At 38.0% G+C, this 23,986-nt stretch overlaps 1 protein-coding gene across 2 annotated transcripts in view; it reads left to right on the forward strand.

The window, feature by feature from the left end:
• Window positions 1-23,986, forward strand: part of STARD9 (StAR related lipid transfer domain containing 9) — a 113,705-nt gene that overhangs the window by 4,921 nt on the left and 84,798 nt on the right. For both annotated transcript variants that reach the window (XM_054828639.1, XM_054828640.1), the window contains exons 2-3: window positions 10,232-10,301; window positions 13,095-13,211. In XM_054828639.1, the coding sequence (XP_054684614.1) occupies window positions 10,232-10,301; window positions 13,095-13,211 (187 nt within the window). The remainder of the gene's footprint in view (window positions 1-10,231; window positions 10,302-13,094; window positions 13,212-23,986) is intronic.

Raw genomic sequence — 23,986 nt, forward strand, 5'->3', positions numbered from 1 at the left:
GTGTGGGTGTTTACTATCAGAGTCTGAGCTGCAGCAGCAGTTTTCCTCCTTACCGCTGCTCTACACGGCATAGTCCTCTGTGCACCTTCCTGGGATGCAGCAGGTAATGAGGCTTGAGGGTGAGATGGGGGATAGGAGTTAAGTTTGAGCTCCTAAGAACACAGTTGGCAGGTGCGAGCAAGCCCAAGGCTGGGAGGGAATTGTCTCGCATAGTAGGAAAAGTTTCTTACAATTTCCAGAACGGTGCTTGGTGTGCCAGGCTAACCTGAGCGGTATGGTGAGTGTAGGTGCAGTGAATAGGTGAGAGAGGAGCTCAGCTGATCGGTGCATTGTGATGTAAAGACATAAAATTCATTTCTGTTCAAAAGGAAAGTTATATGGAAAAATAAAATTAAACATTATTCTGGAAATTATGCAAAGTAAATTACTGTTGTTTGCGCTGGGTATGCCTTTATTAATCTGCTGCAGGGTCAGCTTCATTACCTAGTCTCTGTGCTGTGGTCTACCTCCTTTGCTCTTTCTAATCACACGGTGATAATTAAAAGGAAGGATTATGTAAGCAAGACTTTTTGCTGTTTTATAGACTGTGTTATTAGCTAATTTACACACTTGTGTATAACCCCAAGAACTTAGAGCAATATTGCTTACTGCTGACAAGGGTGGTAACTTGTAGCAACTTTTGTAGAAAACATTCCTTGAACCTTATGCATAACAGATGTTAAACGCTGTATCAAAATAAAATTAAAGCAGCAGCAGATTGGAGCTTATTGTTGTTCTCCCTCTTACCCCCACCAAAGCAAATGTGATTGTTTTACTTATTCAAGTCTATTCCTTTTAAAATGTTTATTTTTCAGTAGTTGCTCTGTGCTGCTCTTTTAAAGCACCTTTTGAACCAATCCTATTCAAGTTGTTATATCTCTGTATTAAAACTTCATAATGCCAGTGGTAAGAGGAATGTATTCTGAGGAAAGATAGCCACAGATGTTTACATTAACATTTCAAAAGCTTTTCCTTTTTTTTTTTAAAGAAGCAATGACCCTACTTTATTCAAACTGTTGTTGTGATACACTATAAAATATAGGTATAAATATAGGAAAAAACAGGTAACAGGCAAGAGTGGAAAACGCCTTTTACCTTGCTTAGAACTGTTAGATATTTCTCATGCTATTCCAAGGTTTAGAGTAAGGCAGGCTATCGAACACAGTCTAGCGACGTGTCTTTCTTCTACCCGACCTTGTTTCTTTAGCTGCCTTGATTGTATATTCTAGTATATATGTTTCTGGCTACCTTAGTGCTGTCGTCCTCTCGCACCTAGACAAATGGCAGGCTTTGATCTACTTTTATCTACTGCGATAGCTGAGTGAGTGTTGTTCCTCTGTGTCCCTCTGTTACTTGACAGCCCCTTTCTTCAGGTGGTGGTAGTTGACCTCTGTCCCAAAAGCCGTGGGTTTTGAGGTTGGTACCTTATGGTGGGAAAGAGCTGTCTCAGGCCTCCAAGAGCTGCTGTCTGAAAATCTGTACAAACTGCATTGGTTATGCATTGCTAATGATTACAAGCTTTTTTTCCACAGAAGAGCTGAGATTTTTAAAAGAAAAGTTGAGGCTCTGATTTTGTGTTTATAGAGAGGAGGTCTCTCTCCCAAACAAATATATTTTAATGTTAGTGTATCCTGTTTTGTAACCTAGCCTATTGTTCAGGTTATCTTGACATCTTTTCCTCTCTCTCTCTCAAATCAGTTATTTAAAATTTCATGTAAACTGTCATTGAGGTGGCTGCTCTTTTCTCTTAGTATCTGCACTTGGCACTAGCAGGTGGTTTTCAGTTGTCACATCTGTGTTTCTGTAAGGATGCTGCATCAGCAGCCTTTCCCACATGTATTCTTCTTACAGTTGCATGAAGCAGATTTTCTAACTTTGGTAAAGGGCAGGCTTTCTAGCTCTTTAAAAGGGCAGGACTCTGCGTGTCCTAATGGGCCACCACTGTCCCTTTCACAGAAGATGATGTTTCTGCTGATTTTATGTGACAATACTGTGCCTGTACTCATTTAGGCCAGGAGCACAAGGCATTAGCTACCGGTGGTTTACTTCCCAAAATAAGAGGCTGTCTCCTCTTTTTTCACTTCCCTTGTGCAAAAAAGCTTCAACAACATCCTAAAACAACAACACAAAAAGCAGTTTTTGTAGAGCCTTCGAACTAATATTTTGCATTTTCATAGAACGCTTTTCTTCCCGAGTCCCAAGAATACTTTGTGTGTCAGAATGTTATGGAGCAGGGATTTTTTTTATTTTTTTTATTTTTTTTTTTTTTTTGGTATGAGCAAAGAAAAATGGGGCAAAATGTCATTAAATGACCCAGCCAGAGCCATGACTGTACTGGGCAGTTTCGTTCTCTAAGATCACATGCTCTCTCTGAGAGAAGTTGTAGTAGTGTAAGATGACAGGACTGCATGCATAGGGATCGCTGCGTATCTCCCCTGGGGAATGGTGCAGAGGTTGGGTGCTAGTCTTGAACCTTTGTGTAGTACATGGTGAGACACCACCACTGTGCACAGAGAATTTATGTGAGTTTTAGACAGGATTTCTCCAGTTTCCTTTTCTCTAGTCCAATCCTTTGTGTGACCTTTAAAAAGCAGTGCACTTCTAAAATTTTCCTGCCATCTTTCTATCTGTAGCATAGATTTTAAACAAAATAATGGAGTTTTGCTAATCTGTTTTTAGAATTTAAGGGTTTGCTGTAGTAGCTGCTTTTGATACAATGAAAGAAGTACCTAAGCAAGAGAGATGAGACAGTGCATAGCAGCATTCAGTGTCACAGTCATTTATTTAACTATGAACACAGATTGAAGTTCCATCCTGGCGGATTGAAAACTGACCACTGTATCCAAATTCTGGTTTGCATGGAAATCATGGCATTTGCACAGAATTTCTTTGATGCAAAAGTCCATGAATTATACTATCTCATTACTCAATAAACAGTTGGGAAATCAAGGGTGGATGAAACTGGACTGACTGGACTGTAGCTTTGTTTTAAATCCTCCTTATTTGATGCTTCCTTAAATGCTGGTGGAATGACAGATGAAAAGACTTTTTCCTCTCCACTCTTTCCTCCTCCCTTCAATGCCTCTGTATGAAAGAGAAAGCATCATTATTCCACAGCTGTTCAAAGCACTGATGGATCATCATGAGTATTTCTGACTTGGATTGCTCAAGGAAGATGCCTGACGCTCTTGTTCTAGCAGCACAAGACTTCAGAGACAGTGCAGACAGGAACACTCTTCTTGTACTGTGCCATTCCCATGGACGGGATTGCAGAGCTTACTGTGACTGGAGGAGGCCATCCTGTGCTTCCTTTCCTAGCTCATGAATATATATATATATATATATCTTTTTCAAAAGTCTGGTAAGATTAAGAACTATTTGAGCAGGCCTGTATCTGAAAAGGGCACTGACAATGCCTCATCTTTATCTCTGCACTAAATATTCCTATTTTTGTTGCTATATACTATTTGCAGAGAAGAATAGGGGGAACCACACAAGGATGATGGTGATCACTAGGAATGGTGATTTTTGACTATCAGATTGTTAGTCATTATCAGAGCCAATGAAAGCTCTATGCAGCTAGGAGTAGCCTTGAAAGATAACTTAAGCAGCATGTCTAGTATAGCAGCGTGCTGTCTTGGTGAACTCTGTGTACTTGGCTTCAATATGGATTTTTAAATTATTTATAAACATCTGTTCTGAATTTAGGTAGGAGGATTGCTGACCGGGTGTGCACTCCTCTTTTGCAAGAGACAGTAAAACGATTATGTCTTAAAGAGAAATATCCAAAATAGTATTGGCTAGTACTAAATAATGAAAAAAATTAAAAACAAACTTTAGGTAAATTTATTGATGATTGATACTTTAAAAAAAAAATCTTTATTATCCAAAATGAGGATGTTCATACATACGTTAAAACAGCTTGACTTTCACAGCTTACAGCAGTAGGAATAAGGATACAGGTTATGCTGGTGTCGTGGAGGGATGCTGTGTTTGGGAAAGTTGTGGTTGCAGGTACCTTAACTTGTCAGTAGAGTGCAGAAGCTCTAATGGCTGATGTTCTTCTCTACAATTTCTGATGGACCAGCATGGACTCTTAGTGCAGTTCTCATTGCACACTTGGGCTCGACAGATGTGTCCTCAACCCATTTTGTCTGGTGCAGTGTTCTCTGAAGACTAGCATAACTTAGAAAATGCACCAAGAGTTGTTTATTTCTTTGTGGCCAAGGTCAGTCACTCAGGAGGTGCAGAGATGGCAGCTTCTCAAAAATACCTCTGCCAAGGCCACCAATCAACAGGAGGCAGAGACACTTTATGATATACTGTTAGTGGGAAGGAAAAGATAAATCTGAATACTCCCTGAACTTTTCCCCATAAACCCTTTAGACTTTATGACCAAGAAAAAGCTCAGGTTAGATTCGCCTCAGGATTATATTGCAGCTGCTGGCATGGTGACTGCATAGGGGTGCCATTAGATGGCACAAAGTGTCCCAGGTACAAGTGGAGGTAGTTTGTAAGTGTTGTACCGTACTTATCATGGCTATGGGTAACATCCTGGGAAGTGACAGAGTCTAGGAGACAGCAGCAGTGACTGCTGCATGCATCCTGCCTAGCTTGCTACGGGTGTGCTTTTGGTTGTGTTTGCAAGCAGAGTGTGAAAATGTCCATCACAGTAGGCCACAGAAGGCTACTTTTTTTTTATAAAAAAGTCTAGAAAAAAGATTTAAGTGAATTATTCCAAAAACCAGAACTGACGTCATTGCCCAGATCGGCAAAAATCTCTGCAAGAGGGGAGGGATTGATACTGTTGCCGTACTGCTTTTGAGGTCTTCTCAGTGTAAGTTGAGATAGGGTTTGGAGTTAACTTGGGTGATGGGAATTGGTAGGAAAGCATAAGTACGTGCAATGATGGCATTGCAGGGTTATTTTCAAAGTTTGTATGAGTAGACATGTACTCGATTCTTTCAAAAATTATTTAAGTTTTCTCATGTACTTGAGTAGTATATGTTGGCTTTAGTATGTTTGATTACTTTGGTGAGCATTTGGTGGCCTGCATTTGTAGAAGCTGTTTTGTTGTATGACATGACTACTGCTAAAGGCTGCTTTACTGCATGTGCATGTTTTCAGAATAAACGGGCAACTTTTAAGTCAGCTCCTTTGTTTTCCAAGTGCCTGACTGTTATTTGAGGGAGTGGAGGAGAAGTGGGGCAAACCTTATAAAGTCTAAAATAAATAACTGCCCCTTTCTTTCCACCCACCACTTCCACCAGCTCTGTATACCTACTTGCACTTCTGTACTCAGGACCTGAACTTGTCTCAGTGAGGTCCAGCAAGCTGTGGAAATGTCTCTCGAGTGTCTTGATCTTCCTGTGATTCTTTTCCACTGGCCAGTTCTTCCAGGTCTTGCAGAGTGTCTCTTGTCCCTCTGGGGTTGCATGAGCTTTACATGTTAGCTGCAGAAATGGTTTGTCATAGGAAAAGCAAATGTTATGAGGAGATTTTCCTTTGGGCTGCCCCTGTTTTTTAGACTGCCACAGCAGCTTTGCTTCTGTCAGGTCTCTCTCATAGTTCCCTGTTAATAGCCCTGCCGCTGAATTCTGTACTTGTGTCACTATTCTGCAGGTGGGTCTGCATTTCTCTCAAACTTTCTGTGTCTCAGAAGATCCAGGTCTTTCCTGAGACATGTGCCATTAAATGGTCTTTCTACAGCTCTATCTTTGCATGAAAACAAGTTACCTGTACAAAGTAATTTAGAAGGAGACATTTCCCAAACATAGCATGAATTTTTCTAGACGTCGGGAAGGAGGGAGGATGTGGAAACTAAGTGTTAATATCACTGAGTTCTGAGCAGGAGAAGTCAATTGTGTTTAGTGTAGTTTGGAATTGATTTTATTGGTACAAGGAATACAGCTTTCATACCTGTGGAGCAGAGCACCCATTCCTAAGGATGACGGATTGTTTTATCAGTGAAATGCAAACTGTGGTGCACATGTGTGAGAGACTGCACTGGCAAACCCAGTTTTTGCTGAGAGAGCTTTTGTAGTGTTTGCAGTCTGGAGTTAAGGTCGGAACATCTAGAACAGCTGTGAGTCTGCTTTGCCTCCTGGGCTTTATATATTAAACTGCTTTCTTTCCCAAAAATTATCTGGTTTGTACCTAAAAGAAGGATGAAATAAACACATGTTTACAGGGAGGCTGAACGTACAGTTGGAAGAGCTGGGAACAGCTGCAGGTCCAGTTTTGTTCACGGTCAATGCTCTCTGGCTGTAAGCTGCTGCAGAAGGGAGGGTCTCCGTTCCCACACCACGGGTTCCTGCCCTTTCTCTTGCTTTGGCTTAGCAACCGTGCGACCACTGGGCTCTGGAAGGGCTCGCTGGCCCTGTGGCACCTTGATTATTTATTTTGGTGTGTTTGTTTTCTGATCACAGCCAATCTGAGTCATCACACGGGTGTGTTATTGCTGGGTCAGATGCAAGAAAAGAAAAGTGAACACATGTGGGATGTTGGAGCAGAGAAGATAAATTGCCCCTTGCAGCAACAGCCTGCAGTTAAGATAGATAAAGCTTCCTGTGAATCTGCACCCAGAGCAAGTGGAGACTAGTTCTGTCCCTGTTTGCTGGTAGCTTTCTTGCCGTGTGAGACTTAACAAAGTTACTTGGCTGCCGCATAGATCTTTTTGTCTGCATAGTGAGGAATTGTGTTACACTGTGGTAAAAGGTGGTGTGGTAATTCTATTTTGTGTTGTTTGTATTTTACTATTTTTATATTTATTTTAATATAAATATGAGTATATACATTTTTTATATATGACAAATTTTCATACTTCAAAGGTTTTATGTTTGGAATTTCTTATTTATCTTGAATCTTCAGTAATGACTGTGGTCTGGGAGAACATCGGGTGATGACAACCCACAGCATAGTGTTATTCCTTCATAGGGTTGTGTATAGTGCATGGGGACTGAAGGCAGTGAGTTTCATGTAATTATTATAGGTGGGGTTGGGAGCACTCCTTCTTGTTGAGGTTGCCTTATGTCTGCAATTAGAATAGCGTAGCATTTAAAACTATTAAAAGCTTTGCCAGATTTCAACCATTTGGGTAGAAATCTTCCATGTATGAATGCCTGCCTCAGGCTAGATATTTTTAATTATTTTTAAGCTTTGCCTAGAACAGTTCAGTTGCTACAGAAGATGAGCTTAAGGGAAAATTAGATTTTAAAATATTTAAAAGCAACTTAGGGGGACCTTTTATTTGAATTACCAATTGATTTTAAATTAGAAATCTAGTGTGCATTTTCTGAATTCCCCATCTGAATCCACCTATTTCTGCCCAAGTCCTAAACAACTAAAGCTATTTAACATGCTCAGCATGCTCAGTGAAGACTTGTAAGAACATAGCAGGTAAAAGTCTTAAGGGATCTGCTTTCTCTGAGTGCATCTGAGCTTGTATTTTCTAGTGTTGACCAAATTGTGCCTGCACCAGCCCCATAAATCAAAAAGCTTATCAGTTGAGCACTGCCTTTATAAATTGAGCTCAGTATTGTCCAAGTCACAATTGAAGCCCAGGTATAGGAACTGAGAGCAATTTAATCGCAATAATCTGTTTGCTGACCCCAGCTGGTGTCCAGGAAGAAACTCTGATTCAGTTATGGAGTGTACAAGTAAATTTGGGATAGAGACAGGAAGAGCTGACGAGTAGGATCATGTACCTTTGGAGCGGAGAGATCAGTCTAAAAATAGCTGCAGTGCAGTAGGAGAAAGGAGCCCAGATCTGCAGAGCAGTTGAAGACACTAAACTTGAACATGGACCTGTGGACAAGATGCCAGAGAGAACAGGTAGCAGGTACCTGGAAGGGATGATGTGTGTGCATAGTGGGAGGAGGATAGGAGCTCACTGAACTGTAACTGGGGTGATAAGACCGGAGGGTTAATAGTAGGATGGAAAAATAGGGAACGCTTATGGGATTAGGAAGTGGGATAGGGCCAAGATCATATTGGGGCAATGGAGAAAATATGCGTAACTGAAGCAAGGTCCCTCCTAAAGGATCCCTGCAGTTTTGTCTGTCTTCTGTTGTTCTCAAATTCCTGTGAAATCCTTTGTCAAAATGTCCCATTTCCTCTTAGATCTGGTCTGCTGTAGAGGATAACTGTCAGCTTTGCCCATTAGCTCACCTGGGAAAGGTTTGTATGTGGATATGCAAGTCCCCAAACTTGCTTGTGTTGGAAAACACTGGCTTTTCAAAACATCTAAGAAATTGCACATATACAGATTAAATGCATCAGTTGCAAATTTCTACCTTAGATACTCACAGCCTCTATCCTTAGGCACTTGTCCTTCTTCATTTGTTCTTTAGGGAGCCTTATGTGGCCTCTGTTCAGTACTCAGCTGTACCTAATGCAACATTTGGTACCCAGCTGTATATAATGCAAATTCTTTCTCCTGGGGTCTAACTCAGAGCTCTGGTGGCTGATGTGTTGAACTATTGAACACTCACACTTAATTAAAACCTCTGGGAGCTGCGCTTGTATTTTATATGTGAAGTGCCATGTATAAGTGTGTATTACAGAACGTAGTAAGTTCAGTCTGTCTCAAGGCAGGTGCTCAAAATCAGTAAAGTGAAGCAGAGAGACTTTAAGGTAAAGCATTAATTTTCTATCTGCAAAACAGGGACAGCCTACGCTCAGAAATGTGTCTAAAACTTCTTTATGCTCATAAAGCTCAAATGCTACAGTGATTGTCTCTGTGGAAGTATTAAGTGTCCTAAGGCATTGTTTTGAATGTTGTTTTGGTACAGAAAGCATGGGGTAAAAACTGAGAACTGGAGAGGAGAGACCCCAGAGGCAGGCCATATTGTGCTACGTGCTGCCTAGAAGTTAGAGCTGTCAGTGAAAGGAGATTGTAATCGGTGGGGGAGTAAATCCTTCTGTGCACATGTAAGGACATCTGGGGCCATGAATGAACAGTGGTCAACTGGGTTTGAATTTTCTAACTCTTGTCTTATCTAGTTTTTAACTGACCTGATGATACTGATCCAGCTGATTATCAGGGGATATTTATACAGCAAATCTCAAATGACAATGTCTGTGCCTTCAGCTTGATTTTAAACAAAGTGTGACAAAACTGCACTAAGGACAAAATTGATTTTATTTCTAAACCAGTTTCTTCGAGCTTTACAGAGGCATTAGGCTTCATCAAAATAAAAGTTTCGGGTAAAGTTGCAGCTTACAAAATTTGTCAGTATCAGAGTGCAAAGCAAAATATAGAAGAAATATAAAGGATAAAACATCTTTTTCCTGTTCTTAGCCTCTCAATACCAAAGTGTTCAGTTATTTTCTGCTGTTGGATAAGTAGGCCACTGACTTTGTCTTCCTCATTTCTATCTTGCTATGTATAAAAAAAAATCCATTATAGTTATTGAGAGGGATCTGAATCCACACACCTATAAATAAGAGCATCCTTAACTTCAGGTAGCTATCATGCTGTTGTCCCAGAAATAAGGTGTTGGTTGGTTTTTTTGGTTTTGGGTTTTTTTGGGTTTTTTTTTGCTTTGACCACATGCTTTTTTCATTCTTTTCTAATATGACTCATATTTGGAAGGGGAAGTTAGCTGTAGTAGCCACTCATAGTTGTGTTCAATGGGAGTTTTATACAGCCAGTATCTATGAGCGTGTGGTTCTTCGCACTTGTGGAATAATTCTGTCCATTTGCATTTCAGGACAGTTTTGGTTTGCTAAGGAGTACTTTTTTGAGGACTACAACAAACACTTTGCATTATGTGGTAAAAATCAGACAGTACAACTTGGCAACACTGGTGGTTCACAAGGTCTGTGACATGGGTCTGTGCTCCACAAAGCCCAGCCAGTCTACTGGTGCTCCACTCTACTTCCTTGTACACATAATGTAAAACAACAACTCTTAATTTGAAATAAAATCCTAACAAAGTATTTAGGACAAACACTTTGAAACTGTTTAATGACCACAGTCCTGATTTGTTCTTTTACTATTGAGATACCTGGCTGCAGATCTGCAAATGCTCCTTCCTGTCACAGAATGTCTTCTGAGTATCTGTTTTATACCTCTTTCTGATTTACCATTTGTTAAAGTAAACACAAATTTCTGGGGTTTATGAATTTGACACGCATCTTTCTGTGTCTTCATATTTTAAATGGATTTTTGAATGTGCTCTGTTTCCAGAGAGAGTGCAGAAGGAGGAAGAGTGATTGTAGAAGTTGATGACAAAGTGGCAAAAGTCAGAAATATAAAGGTATGCTTTTTATCATCTTCTGTTTCTTGTATAAGGATTCTCATATCCTGATGTTTTTCTATGTTTGTTTGGCTATTGTATCATTCTAATAGAAATATTCAGAGAGAAGTTTAAACTGGCACAGCTCTAGACTAATTGCACAAAAGTGTGTGTGGAGGGAGTTGTTTGGGGTTGTGGGGGTTTTGTTGGTTTTTTGTTGGGTTTTTTTTTTTTAGACGGGATATAACATGTAGCTGTATTTTCTGTGTTTTGTATTTGCCAAAGCTGTTAGTAAACTGTTTAGGATTTTGTGCTTATCTTACTGTTAGTAACATCTGGATAATTTCTTTCTCTGTGTCTCTCCTCCTCTCATATTTGCACTCAGAGTGCAACTGACTTGCATGAAATGGAGCAACATGTGTTCAGCTATGCTTCGGGCCTTGGTAAAAGACCAAGAGCTATAAGAATAAACTGAATGTAGCTGTCGTCCTCCGTGAGAGCTCTGGAGCCGGCATGCATGGGAATCAACCCTCTGGTTTAGACTCTTGAACTACTTAAAGCTGCCACGGTCCTTCACTAAATTAATAGAGTGGGAGCAAATCAATTTTGTGTTGTCAAATGTGTTTCTGCTTGAAAGGCAAATAAATGAACTGTGGGATAACTGTGATTACTGTGGGGATCCTAGAAGATGGATGCATTTTATATTTCTTGTCTCCTTTTTCTTTGTATCTGCAGGCAACCCAGTTATTCTGGATTGTTGGTTCAAGTGAAAGAATTTATTAGGTTTCGAAGAGAAGCAGTGGCAAAAATTGAATTAAAAGATTTGAACTATTTATCTTGTTTCCATTATACTTATTTTTGTATTGACTACAAGTGCTTTTTTTAAAGAAAGAAGAGGGGAAAAACACTAGTGGTGTGAGAGGTCTCATGGATGTAAAGTGTTGCTTCTTTTCTGTATATTTCCTTTTCACAGGCTGTATTTGCAGGGTCTGAGACTCACTACTTTCTGAAATAGTTTTCCCCAATTCCTTATAGGTGTGATAAAGCTCTTGGAGATGTTTATCCTCCAGGTGTGACACTATCTGTTCCCGGTGGTTGTCCTCACAAGGGCTTTGACCCCTGTGACAGGGCTGTGAGCATCTGGGCCTCCAGCCTGACCCAGCCAGCCTCCCTCCGCGGGTGGAGGCCTCAGTCATGCAGCTGCCTAATTGTGTCTAGCTGAGCCCTGTTAGACCTAAAGATTTTTTTTTTTTTTTTTAAGTTCTATTTGTTTAAAAAGGAGCTGTGGGCTGCCTTGGAATACTGGGGAAACCACAGCAGTGGGGCAGACTGTTCGTAGCAGGCCGAGAAGGGTTATGTGGAGATTCAAGGGCTGGCTTGTGGGTGTTTTCTCGCTTGAGGTTTCATAATTGGTGAGTTTTGTAAAGGGACTGAGTTTGCTTTATGCATAAACTAAATTTAGACAGCCTTTGATGAATCCAAGTTAGTGTATAAATTAATATGTATACACTAATGTTCACATTGTTGTATCTGGGGTAGGCGTGCTTTGTAGTTACAAAACAACCCCCTTCTCGCCAGAAGGGTGATCATCTCTGATCAGGGGCTGCTTTTCCTGAGGCAGAGGGGTATTTTTATACTTTTTGTACATCGCAATAGGAAGGCAGTGCTCCAGGCTATTTTCTGCCTATTGCTGCAGGAAACCTAAGAAAATAAAAGGTGATTGCATAAAAATCTCTGAATCGTGACATGACAAAAATGTCATTATTGAAGATGATCAATAGGGTCATTAATATGTTAATTCTGCCTAAGGGAAACCTTGGTTGTACTTAATTCAATGTAACAACTTTTAGAATCATGCGGAGTTTAAAATACACGAAACCTCTTTATTTCAAAGATAATTTAAAATTATTTCTGTTCTCTTTCGCTTTGCTCTTTCTTAGTTTAAAAAAAAAAAACCCAAAACACTATAAACCTGTCAGATGGGCCTGTAAAATAATTTTCCCTGTAAGCCTCACAGCTAGTGGCAGAGTTCAGCGCTTACAGCACCCTTTATTCAGTAATCTGGCAGGCAGCACTGTCACCCCTTGGTTTTGGGGCCATTAGTGAAGTGGTTTGTTTAGGTACTGAATTATAACAAACCCTTTTTTTTTTTCCTGCATATGTTATTGCATATGTTAAGGTTACAATAAAGTTACCAACTAGGTCAAAACTACATGTGGATGGTGTTAATTTTGTGTAATGTTTTGACCTATGATTCTCCTTTGAGTAGAACAACATGTAGTTCCTTGTTCGTAAGCTTATCTGTTTTATTACAAATTACTTGGGCAAGATTATACAGAAAATATTATACAATTCCCTTAATATTTAAGTCACCATTTCTGACTATTGTGCTAAAAAGGCTTCACTGTCATTATTACTAACCTGTAAAAATTTGTTTTGTTTTCTCACTTTGGGCATAATTTCTGTGATGTAGTTCTTGGTGAAACCAAAAAATGACAGAAAAATATTCAAAAGGGGCTATAGAGCTTTCCTGCTAATAGAGGTGTTGTGAAGTTTAGCTAGATTATATTTGTTGTACATAGCCTGGAGGACCTTAGCTGTAGGAAGTGAACCCTTCAGCAAAAATTCTTCAGCAGATCTGTCATGGATGTCTCACTCTGAGTATCAAAGAAAATTGAATAAAGAGGATAAACTATTCGCCATTCCTTTTCCACAATACAGATCCTAGATAAAGTTCCCGTTAGTTTTTAAATACTTATTTTTTGTCAGCTTCAAATAAATCAGTCTTTCTGTCTTTTTGCTTTGTGTTGTCAGCTTGACAGTAGACTTAATGGCACTTGGGACTCAAGAGAAAAAACTGTGGCCTTCAGCTTTGATTACTGCTACTGGTCAGTTGATCCTGAAGATCCAAAGTATGCATCTCAGGAAATGGTAAGTGATGCTATTCTTCATGTCTGTGTTCCCGTCCTGTTTTGTCCTTTGTATTCACATCTACAGGAAGAGATTGAGACATAGGATAGATGACATTTCATTTTCTTTTCTACCTCCATCTTTTTCTTATTTGTTTGTAATGCCTCAGTCCTTTTGTCTTAAGTAGGAGCAGCAGGACTGCAATACGCTTGTTCATCAACTGATGCATACTTTCATTAGATCGTCAGCTTTGGCAGTGATCATTAATTGTGATGATCTGAAGACTTTAGCTTAGCAATGAGAATTTTGGAGAGGACAAGGGGAAGCAGATTCTAGAAGGAGAAAGCTCTGAGGTGAAAGGAAAAGTGTCAAGGTGATGTTGGCTGATGAAAGGATTAATAGTGAAGAAATCACATATTTAACAGTAGTAACTTTTACTTGTATTGTTCTGAGCACTTTTTCTTGTTAAAGCATCAGAAATCTCTTATAACTAAGGGAGATTCCTCCTAGTTTGGAGATCCAGGGTTTGGTTGATTAAGTTGAAGGATTTGATATTAAAATAGGATACAATTGCAACTTTTTGTTAATAAAGATGGAATTATTAAATCTACTACAAATAATAAATATGCATAGCAAAGCTATCTAAAGATTTCTCTGTGCATGCATACAATCACATATGTCTGCGTTAAAATAAGTTTTTACTGCTCTTTTGTCTTCAGAATTCTATCTTATTTCATTTCTGTCTGTTGTCAGTACAACTGTTCCTGAAATTCCAACCTGTATAATTGTGTTGTTTTTCACAGAAAGTATCACTTAAAACCGAGATAATCCTGTGAAATACAGATTTCTGGTGGTGGTGAACACAGAATCGTTTTACTTTGGGGAGTCAATATTTTAAAAACTATCAAATTTGGCAATTGCCAGAACAATAGATATAACTTTTGATTGTGCTACATTTCCCGTGTGGTGCGGTAGCGTGGAAGAGATTTGGGAACTTGAAATGTGTATTTAGTGTTTAAAAAAGAAAGTTGTCTTTCTAAAGTACTCAGCACTAGATAAGCTTCTATTTTAGGCATTACAAATAACAAATTGTTAAATGTTGAACTGTTGGGGTTTGGGCTTTTTTCCCCTCTTTATGTTATTTTACTTGCTTATTTGGATTTTATGTTCTTCAAGAGTTTCTCATAATACACTTTGAAGTCTGCTTCTTAGTACTGTTGACAATATGGTTAGCTTTCTAGCTGAAATGGTTTAGCAGATGAAATGTTGATAAATATAGTCTGCCAAGTCAGCTTTATCTCTACTTGGTATGAAAAATTGTCATAACTGCCAAATGGAAATTATAAATATTGCCTACAAAGTGTAATTTTTTGTTCTCATTGTTATTAAATACAAGTGCAATTGAAAAAGAATGTAAAACGTAATATAAACAGTACAGCTTCCTTGCTGGGGTTGAGTAGGTATTTCAGACACTGTGGTGAGTCTTGTGTTATCCTACAATACAGTTTTATCCAATAAATACACTGAAGAGGAAACACAAACCCACTGGACATAGAAAATTAAGTAATGGGCCATAGTTTCCTTACTTATGCCTGATGCTGGCTGAAAGGACGTCCAGTGATGCTTTGTGTAACCTTTGAGTTCTTGAGCCTCTGATAGGCTCTTCTGAACTCTTTCATGAGTTAAGAAAAGCTTAAAGATGGACTGGTGCTTTGAAAGGCCTGGAGTCATGAGTGCATGTCTTGGGCTTTTTACCTGTCTTGGTGATTGGAGAACCAGGAAAGCATACTTTAAATCTCCTTGAGAAGAGGGCTGCTGGAATACTGCAATCATACCATGCTTTTGCGCATTTGTCTGTCCCCTTACAGTGTATGAATGAAGTTTATTGTATTATATATCCATGTTTTGAATCATTACTTCAGTGCTGAGCTCTAAGTTTCTAAGCTTCCTTACAGCAATGATGTTATCGGCAGCCAAAGGAGGTTCAGTAACACTGCCATCCAGTAAAAGCTTTCTTTCATAAGCTGACCTTGGATTATTTTTACCTTGAAGATGTCCTGCCAATTGTTACCATACATGATTGGTGTATTGGTTGAGGATGAAAAGTAGATTAAAATATCTGCATTCAGGTTCAGTTTTGTAGAATGCTGTCTTTTAGAAAACTCTCTTTTTTTTTTTCTCTTTTTCCTCTGGATGGAGATATAAAAATGAAGTCCTAACAGTTTCTTCACTTGTTAAGGATTCTGTGACGACAAAACAATAGTGAGAGGGCTGCAAATCATAATGTTTAGGTAAAAATATTATTTTAAAGATACAAATCTGTTTCTCTGAATAATTCTTACAGTTTCTTCCAGATGTTAACATGGTTCACTTCAAGGTTCTGGTCCCTTGCATTCCAGATATGACTACACACAATGCATTTTACTCCCTATATATTTTGATCATATACTTCACAGGTACTTGTGGCAGGACTAAGTCACATATGTGTAAGTACTTTCAAATGTTTGGATGAAAAGTTCAGGTTTATTGTTCTGTTTATAAAAATTATGTTTTCCCTGCCACCTGTATTCTACTTCTGTTTGCCAAAATGGGAATACATGTTGCCCACCTTGTTTCTTTTTCCTAAAACATTCATGTTAATATTTCTTCTATTACCTTTTTTTAGTTTAAAAAAAAAAAGGAAGGTGTTTTTTCACTTTAATTTGTGGAGAACAGACCTTGTAATACAGTACGCTGAAGAGGAACTGAACCAAAGTAGTAAAATATGCAATGCCCATGTGACAAATTATATGCTTTTACTCTTTTTTTTTTTAATAGCAGTGAAACTGTAAGTGCTTTTCCCTTCAAAAAGCTGGCACAGAGTCAAAAATGTAAATTATTTTTAAGAAGTGTTGTTGTCTACATATTTTTTAGGGCTGAATTTAAAAAAATAGTTCTCTGTTCATGATATATATAAGCTTTCTTGATTGGCATTACATAAATAACATAAGCCTCCTCATATCTCTGAAAAGAGGAAAGTTTGCTAAATTAAATACAAATTGATTTTTGACTACTGAAAAAAGAACCTAGCACTGTTGATGTCTGGGAAATGAGCTGCTTAGCAGAGAGAACTTGTGGTTGGTTTTGGAAGATGGTTTCAAGTACAAGTGGGTAGTCTTTGACTGTTATTCAAGATTATTCTCTCATTTAAAGCATTTGAGGAATTAGATATAAGCCAGAGTTCCGTTTTCCTTGTGAAATAAGCTATACAAGTTTCTAATGTAATTTATAAGCTTAATTTAGAAGTCTAATATTAGCGGTCTGAATTCTTAGTCTTCCTTTAGAAGTTATATAATTTTTTAAAAAAATGTAAGATTTTTAAAATAGTTCAGCTACGCAAGTATGTTCATTTTCCAAATAAGCTGAATGCCACATTTTACAATGTGATCTCTGGTTTTTAGGTGGCCAGTTTGAGATCATTGGACCTGTTGGTTTTGTTTTCTCACTGGCAGTTGAATACTTCACGTTGATATTAAGCTGAGGTTTTCATCTGCTTTCATAGATGTGCAATTCTTTCCAAAGGGAGGTCTCCCATCTCTTTTTAAAGACAATTTGTTTTCTAAGTGGATTTGTTGGTGCATAAACAGAATAGAGGAATTAAGAGAAGAGTTGCTGGCTAAATCAACCAGAGCTACCAGCCACTAAAGGAAGAAGGAAAGGACACAGATGTGCCTGCATCCTTCTAAGTATGGTGAGATGAATGAGGCATTAGGGCTGCATGGCAGAGAGAAAAAAATGGAATATCCAAAAATTCTGTAAGACCAGAGAAAGAACAGGTAACAAATAAATATTAATTCAGGACAGGAACAGAATGTTTGATGGGCAAAATATGAAATGAGAAACAAATGAAAATTCTAAAAGATTATAGGCATTTAAGATAAAAAGGTCATGCATGGTTCTTCTGATCTTAACTCTGCAATTTGTTACAGGCATTTTTCTATGGTTGTAAACGAGGGAATGGTTTTCCAAACCATTGCTGTCAAGATATAACTATACTCTTACCAAAAAAACAAAAATACAAAAAACAAAAACCCAACCAAATTAAAAAAAAAAAACAACCAAACAAACAAAACCACAGAAAAATCCCCTGAGAAATTGTAATGCTTCTGGTGATGTTCTTTTTCCTGCCATTTTTGAGACAAACTGTTCATTTTTCGCTGTGCTGCTGCAGAATTGGTTTGATCTCGCAGAGGGAGAATGCTGAATGTCTGCACTTGGGCTTTACCGCTCTCATACAATGAAGTAGTTTCACCATGTCTCCCTGTATTCTTGTATTAAGGTTTTTTTGGGAGGTGAGTTTGGTACAAACCTTCTTTAGTAAAGGGGAACATGTTGCGTAAAAGTGAGCATTGCTTCCTTCTCCCCCTGCTGCTTTCTGCCACAAATGTCTTCAGGAAGCTGTGTGTAGTTCAGGATTGTTTTCCAAAGACAATGTTGGAAATCCATCACACTCTGGCCATTGTGTAACTATGGGGTTATCCTTTAATAGAGAGTCATGCTATATTTCCATTTTGCAGTAAAAATAATGTGTGATAATGAAATTTTGATGATATTTAGGGTTATAATTTTTATTCTTGTAGGCAGATTCAGGCTTCCTGATTCATTCTGCTGGTTGAATATGATATTTAATATGTAGGTGCTTTGAGACCTTTATAGTTGTCCTGCAAACAAACATGTAAATTTAAATTTTTGTCTGGTGTAGAACAGCCTGTTTCAATCTTTTGAGTTTCCTTTGTAAAACCCAAAATAACTCTTAATGAATCTTTCTTCAAGTCTGTTTTAGCTCCACCAAGTAAAGGAAAATGTTTGAAACTTAAGTAAATGCCCGTTGAAATCCTACTGAGAAAAAAAAATTCAGCTTGATCTAACGCCAGCACAGTTAAACAAATCTTAAGCGTATTCTGCACAAGAGTATCCTGAAGGCTACAGGAACACATGCAAGCATTAAGTAGCTGGTTGTTATAGTTTCAGTCCTCAGCTTCCCTCCAGCCATCCTACCCATCCGGTTATTGTGCATGCACAGTAACCGTGGTGGGCAGACTGACCCACAGGATGTGCGAGCAGGTATTTACACACAGCGGTTGCCATAGATGTCTGATATGTAGCAATCTGTTCCCTTTGATAAGAGGAGTACATCCCATGACTAATAGGTTTTGATTGGTAGAGACAGTAAAATCCAGAAAAGGGCTGAAGTGCCCAACTTGCACTGATTTCAGTGGGATCCAAATCTCTGACTGGGTTTTCTTGAAACACTTTTTGTAGATCTCGAGCTTAGTTTTTTACCTCAGTGCATCAGTTAAATGGAGATGATAATGTTTATAAGGGAAATCATAATTTAGACTTTAGAATTTTTACTTCAGGCTTTCAGAAGAATAAAATAAATTATATTTGTAGTGGTCAAGGAATTTCACACTTCTGGGCTTGACTTGATAGGGATTTTATTTTGGTTTGGCATAGTGTATTAGGTTTATGCAGGTATAAATATTCCTTCAGTGTCTTTCTGAATATTATCATTTTTAGTAATGCTGTGACCCTCTAAGATGCAATCATAAAAGCACTTGACCAAAATGGCCACGACCAAACAAAAAGATGTCTATGAGGTAAATCTAAGAAATATGAGATTGCACAGATGTTCAAGATTTGGTATGGATTTCCCTGTATATGGAGTTTGCACTGTGATGTGTCACATGTGAAAAGTATTAATGAACTGGGATGGCTTTACAGTGACAAAGCCATAAGGGTATGAAAACAAGTCTTATTGCAAATGTCAGTAATTGCTCCTAATTTCTTGACCACCTCACCCACACCCCCCACACCACCATTCTTCAGCAGTGGCTTACTAATGTAAGTGAAAGAATAACCGTGATTATTTTTTTGGTGCACTTCCACTCTGCATTTGAACCATTAGAGGTTTTACAAGACTGTTCAAAAGCAAGACAGTGCATTAAATTAAAGGTTGTTTATTTCTAAATGTTCTATAACAAGTGACACAGGTTTTCTTTGCCTGCCTGTCCATTGCAAATGTGTGAATAGGAAGAACTCCTTTCCATTCAAACACATTATCTAATTATTTCTATCTTTGTTTATAAATATATTCATTGGGAAGATTGGGTTTTATTCTGTGCTTTGAAGGCAGAAATGGGGGTTATTGATGGCTCATGTGAGTGAACACACGTGACCCCTGTAAACAGATTTTTCCTTTTCTTATTTGTTTTAGAAGTACCATAATTTTTTTTTCACCACTTTTGACTTCCCAGCATAGCTGGGTTTTCTACTACTTTCAGCTAAGAAAAGTAGTTGGGGAAAGGGGCAGGTGGGCAGATGATTTTCTTACCTCCCTGTCAGAGTGTAACTGAAAAGCAAATAGAAGAAGAAAGTTATGTCTGTTTTAATATGCAAGATCTTAATATGGCACTAGGGTTTTTGTTTTGGTTTTGGAGGGATTTGTTTGTTTTGCATGTTAATTGAAAAAGTTTAGAAAAGTTACACAACAGTATTGTTTGGAAACAAAACCTTACAACATACTTTTCAACCCTTCATCAGACTAAGTCACTATACTTCCTCCTTTTTTTTTTTTAATGCAAACATAATCACATTTCTGAAGAACTTTAACTGAGAGACCTTTTCTTTCTAAGCTGAATTTGTGACACTTCCATGCCTCTGTACGTTCCCTGTGAGATTCAAGTTTTTAATTGTGTTGTGAATTCTCAAGACAAATTCAAAATCTGTTATCTGGCATATGTGCTTAATTCTGAAAATCATAACATAATAAAGCTCTAATTTAAATATCTTGAAAAAAATCCTTCAATTTGTTCTCTCCTCCTCTTTCCTTCCCCCTGCACCCTTGCCTTGGTATACAAGCAGGGAGAAAGAGGAGGTGGTGGTGACTGTGGGTGTAAATGGCATTTTTGCATGAAATATTTGAAAAGCAGTAAGCATTCCATCCACAACATTTTTTTTTTCTCCAAACCAGAGTGAGACAGAAGTGAAAAGGAGAGTGTGCTATAAGAAAAAGGCTTTTTGTGCAATAATTGGATCAGTATATAATGGATTATGATGGAGGGAGGGAAACAACCATGAGTGCATGCTATGTATCTTCTGCCAGCAACACAGCTGCTGTGTTCAGTTGATCGAATAAGGCCATTCTTTCTGGCTATACCAAGACTTCTTTGCAGAAAACATCTCTAGGAATTATAGTGAATAATTGCAAACTTCAAAGCCAGCTTTATTGGAAGACAAAAAGAATTGAGTTGATTTTCAATTTACCATGCATACCATCAAAAACATTGTATTTTGAGGAGACAAAAATTAGTTTTAAATAACTGAGGCATTGAGTCAATTGATAGAAATAATTATATAGTCATATACATTCATATGCAGCTATAATTTAATGCAGATATATTTCAAATATGAAGCCTAAACAGCATACAAGAAAGTTTTAAGCTGAATATTGGTAACAAGTTGAAGGAAATCAAGAAAATATTTCACAATTCAATGAGACATTTTCCAACTGTGCAATCTGCTAGTGCTCATAGACATCTATTCTGTTTCCCTGATAGACACTGACCATTGCTTACAAGATACACAGAGCATGTTTTTTACAATAGGCAGGCAGTATAATTCACTAAATAATACTGAAAGGATCTGTAAGGTCATTCAGCAACTTAGAAGAAAAAGAGAATAACAAGATCTTTGGGTTGCCAATTGTAGTGCATGTTGCAGTGAACCTTCATGTTTGTAATCTGCATTACTTCTATAAACCTTGTGATTTTTCTATGTCTTACAAGTAAAAGCAAAAACTTGGTGACCTGCAAACTTTCTGAAGTAACTTGACAGCATATGGTTATTTGGAAAGATGATTATTTTTTTTTAAATGAACTTTTAGCAATGGAGATGTATTTCTAAAAAAATTGTTGTACAGATAAGCTGTATGCAGATGTTGATTGTTCTTTCTTACTTGCAGATGAACATTCACAGTTTAAATTCCTCTGTGTAATCACACCACAGTCTTTCCTGCATGCTCATGAAGTAGGGATATTTTTTTCTTCTTTTAATCTAAAATGGGGACCGTTCCCTACTCTTTCTGCTTTGCAAACAGGTTCCCTTGTTCATCTGCAAGTATTTTCACGGCATGGCTGGACACAGAATGGAAGGTCATATTCATGGTGCTTCCAAGGTAGCAGATTGATCCAAGATTAGTTTTTAACCTGGCGTGATTTTTCTCCAATCTTAGCCATGTTGTATGAATAATGTTAGTTAGACTGGAGTTTTGGGAACTGAAATTACTGAAAAAGTAGTCTGAACTTCAGCTGAGTCGCCAAGATCATATTGGTCTGTGAGTTCTGTAGTCATTGGATGGAAGGTTGCTGACTTTTAGTAGGACACTGGGCCAGGTTTGGGGATTTTATTTTATGGGCTTGGGGTGGGGTTTTTTTTGTTTTAGCAGGCAGCTAGCTTATGAAAGATTTTGTCAGGCAGGACTGTGCTAACATTGAGTAGTGAGATATGTTTATTGCAGCAGCTGTGATCAAGTTCAACACAACCATATTGTTTATTTCTGAAAATGTGCCATGTATCTGACATGTTGCAGCCATGAGATTGGACTTGCATGCGTAAGTAGCTAAAGCCTAAAAAACCTAAATATTAGGCATGTGTCCTGTATGACTGTTTATTAAAGAACACTGATTGTTCCTTTATATTATAGAAAAAAAAAGCCCTTCCCTTTTTTATAGATTTGTGCTTGCTTTATTTATTTATCTTCACTAGTAGCTATCTTTTATATTTTTCTGTTAACAAAGATGATATGCCTCAGAGAGATGCGTGTGTGGCCTTGAACACAAACTGAATGAATCATCCTGTTGGCTGGATCTGAGCACCTGCATGTTGACTCCCACTTCTGTTTTGTTTTTGATCAACAAAAAGTCTGCCCTTGAGAGCTCATATGTAAACAGCAAAATTAACATCTCTGTTCAGTTGTGGCTTTTCTGCTAAAGTAGATTCTGTTGGCAGTGCTCCTAAATTGCATAAGAAAGTGAAGATGAATAAAATTAATTCAGTCTAGAAACACTTACTGTAACCTCACCACATAGAAATCAAAATTCTGAATGTCAGTTTAGGGTTCCTTACCCCTAGAAGTACATGCTGTTATGGGTAGGTTCTCACTCTTTATACCTTCAGTGTTATAATGTCAGGACGAGCAGGGAAGATGATGTTCTGTATCTTAGATTGGCAAATATATTTTTGAAGTATGTCGTACCAGACTATGTCACTGTCACATGAAGTAGTTGATTGATAAGTTTTGGAATGGACCATTTGAATCAGTCCTTACTGGTTAGGCTGTATTCCCAAGATGCTGAATGGCAATTAATGTTTTCCTGAATTTTTTTTTTTTTTTGGTGCCTGTAAGGTTTGACTTGCTTTCAAATTACATCTAGTAACTTTAAGATAGGTCTCAACTTCTGCCCTACTGTTATTGCAAGTGTTTTCCATTCTGAATTTTAAGACATCCCTCTCCTGCACACACATACATCTTTAAGAGTGTATACGTGGATTGTATCGTCAATACTGTGTGCCTTTACAGTACTGTTGGCAGATTTTCTTATGAAGGAAGGAGTCCATCTCTAAATAGAGTATGTGCCTCATCCCATGTGACAGACCTACATACAAAACATCAGGTCTGAAAAACTAATCTAAGGTACTATGAGGATCCAACCCAGAATTAATTAATTTGACCTACCTCATTATCTTTACATTTATACTTTTTTATTATTATTTCACAGACAGAGGTGAGTAGCTTGACATCAGTGGGTAAGGAGAGCCTTCTCTAGTTAGCATTGGAGAAGCAGAGATACAAAATTGCAGGGGATTATTTATGTAATTTAAAGTAGGCATAATTTCATGGAAGTTCTATTTCTACTTCATATGTGGTTTTGAAAAAGCTGTCCACCTCTCTAGGATTTTGTTTCATTTGGAATATGACTAAAGAAGAGGAGCTCAAATTACTGGTTCAAGACTGCTTTATGCTTTTTGTTTTGGTAGCTTAAGTTTTCCAAGACCATAAATGTTTTGCAGTTTTTGCCCAGATCTGTTAATTTTAGCAAAAGATATTTCCAGGTGTGTTTAAATTGGGCTTCAGCAAAGCAACATCCAGGAAAGAACCAATTGCTTTGAAGGAGAACACAACAGAAGGAGACATGTCTTATCTTGTGTTAGGTTTTGCTGAGTGTGTTCTGTTATGATATCAGAAAATGGATTTGAGTCACTGCTTATAGACTTAGGAATAAATAAACTGTTTCTTGGCTAGAACAGCAATGTTGAAAGCTTTTGGGTTAATACTTTGTTATCGTCATTGTGGAGGAATGAGGTTTCCTGATGGATTTTAAAAGCCAAAAATCTCTCAGAGCAATGATTCCCAGTCTTTTGAAGTAAGCCCTATCAGAGCTGCCTGTGACCTTCACAGTAAAGACCACAATAATAATTTTGCCACATGACCAATAAATGTAAACTGAGGACTTGGAAGTATGATCAAAAGAGCTTCCTTATATAGTGCCCTGAAAGGACATATCCCTTTGGGACAGGAGAGGTGCATCTATAAATTCCATCTGCAGAATAGAAAAGTGCTTCTTTAGCTGTTGGCGTTGTGAGCCATACGCTTGGGCTTTGGACTTCTGCACTCCCTCTTGAGCATCATCTCCAGAACCTTCTTGTATATTAGCAATGTTATTGCTGATGGCGATGGTGGGTAACTCAGGTTACCC

The sequence above is a fragment of the Grus americana genome, chromosome 5 (genome assembly GCF_028858705.1).
Source record: "Grus americana isolate bGruAme1 chromosome 5, bGruAme1.mat, whole genome shotgun sequence".
Taxonomy (NCBI): Eukaryota; Metazoa; Chordata; class Aves; order Gruiformes; family Gruidae; genus Grus; species Grus americana.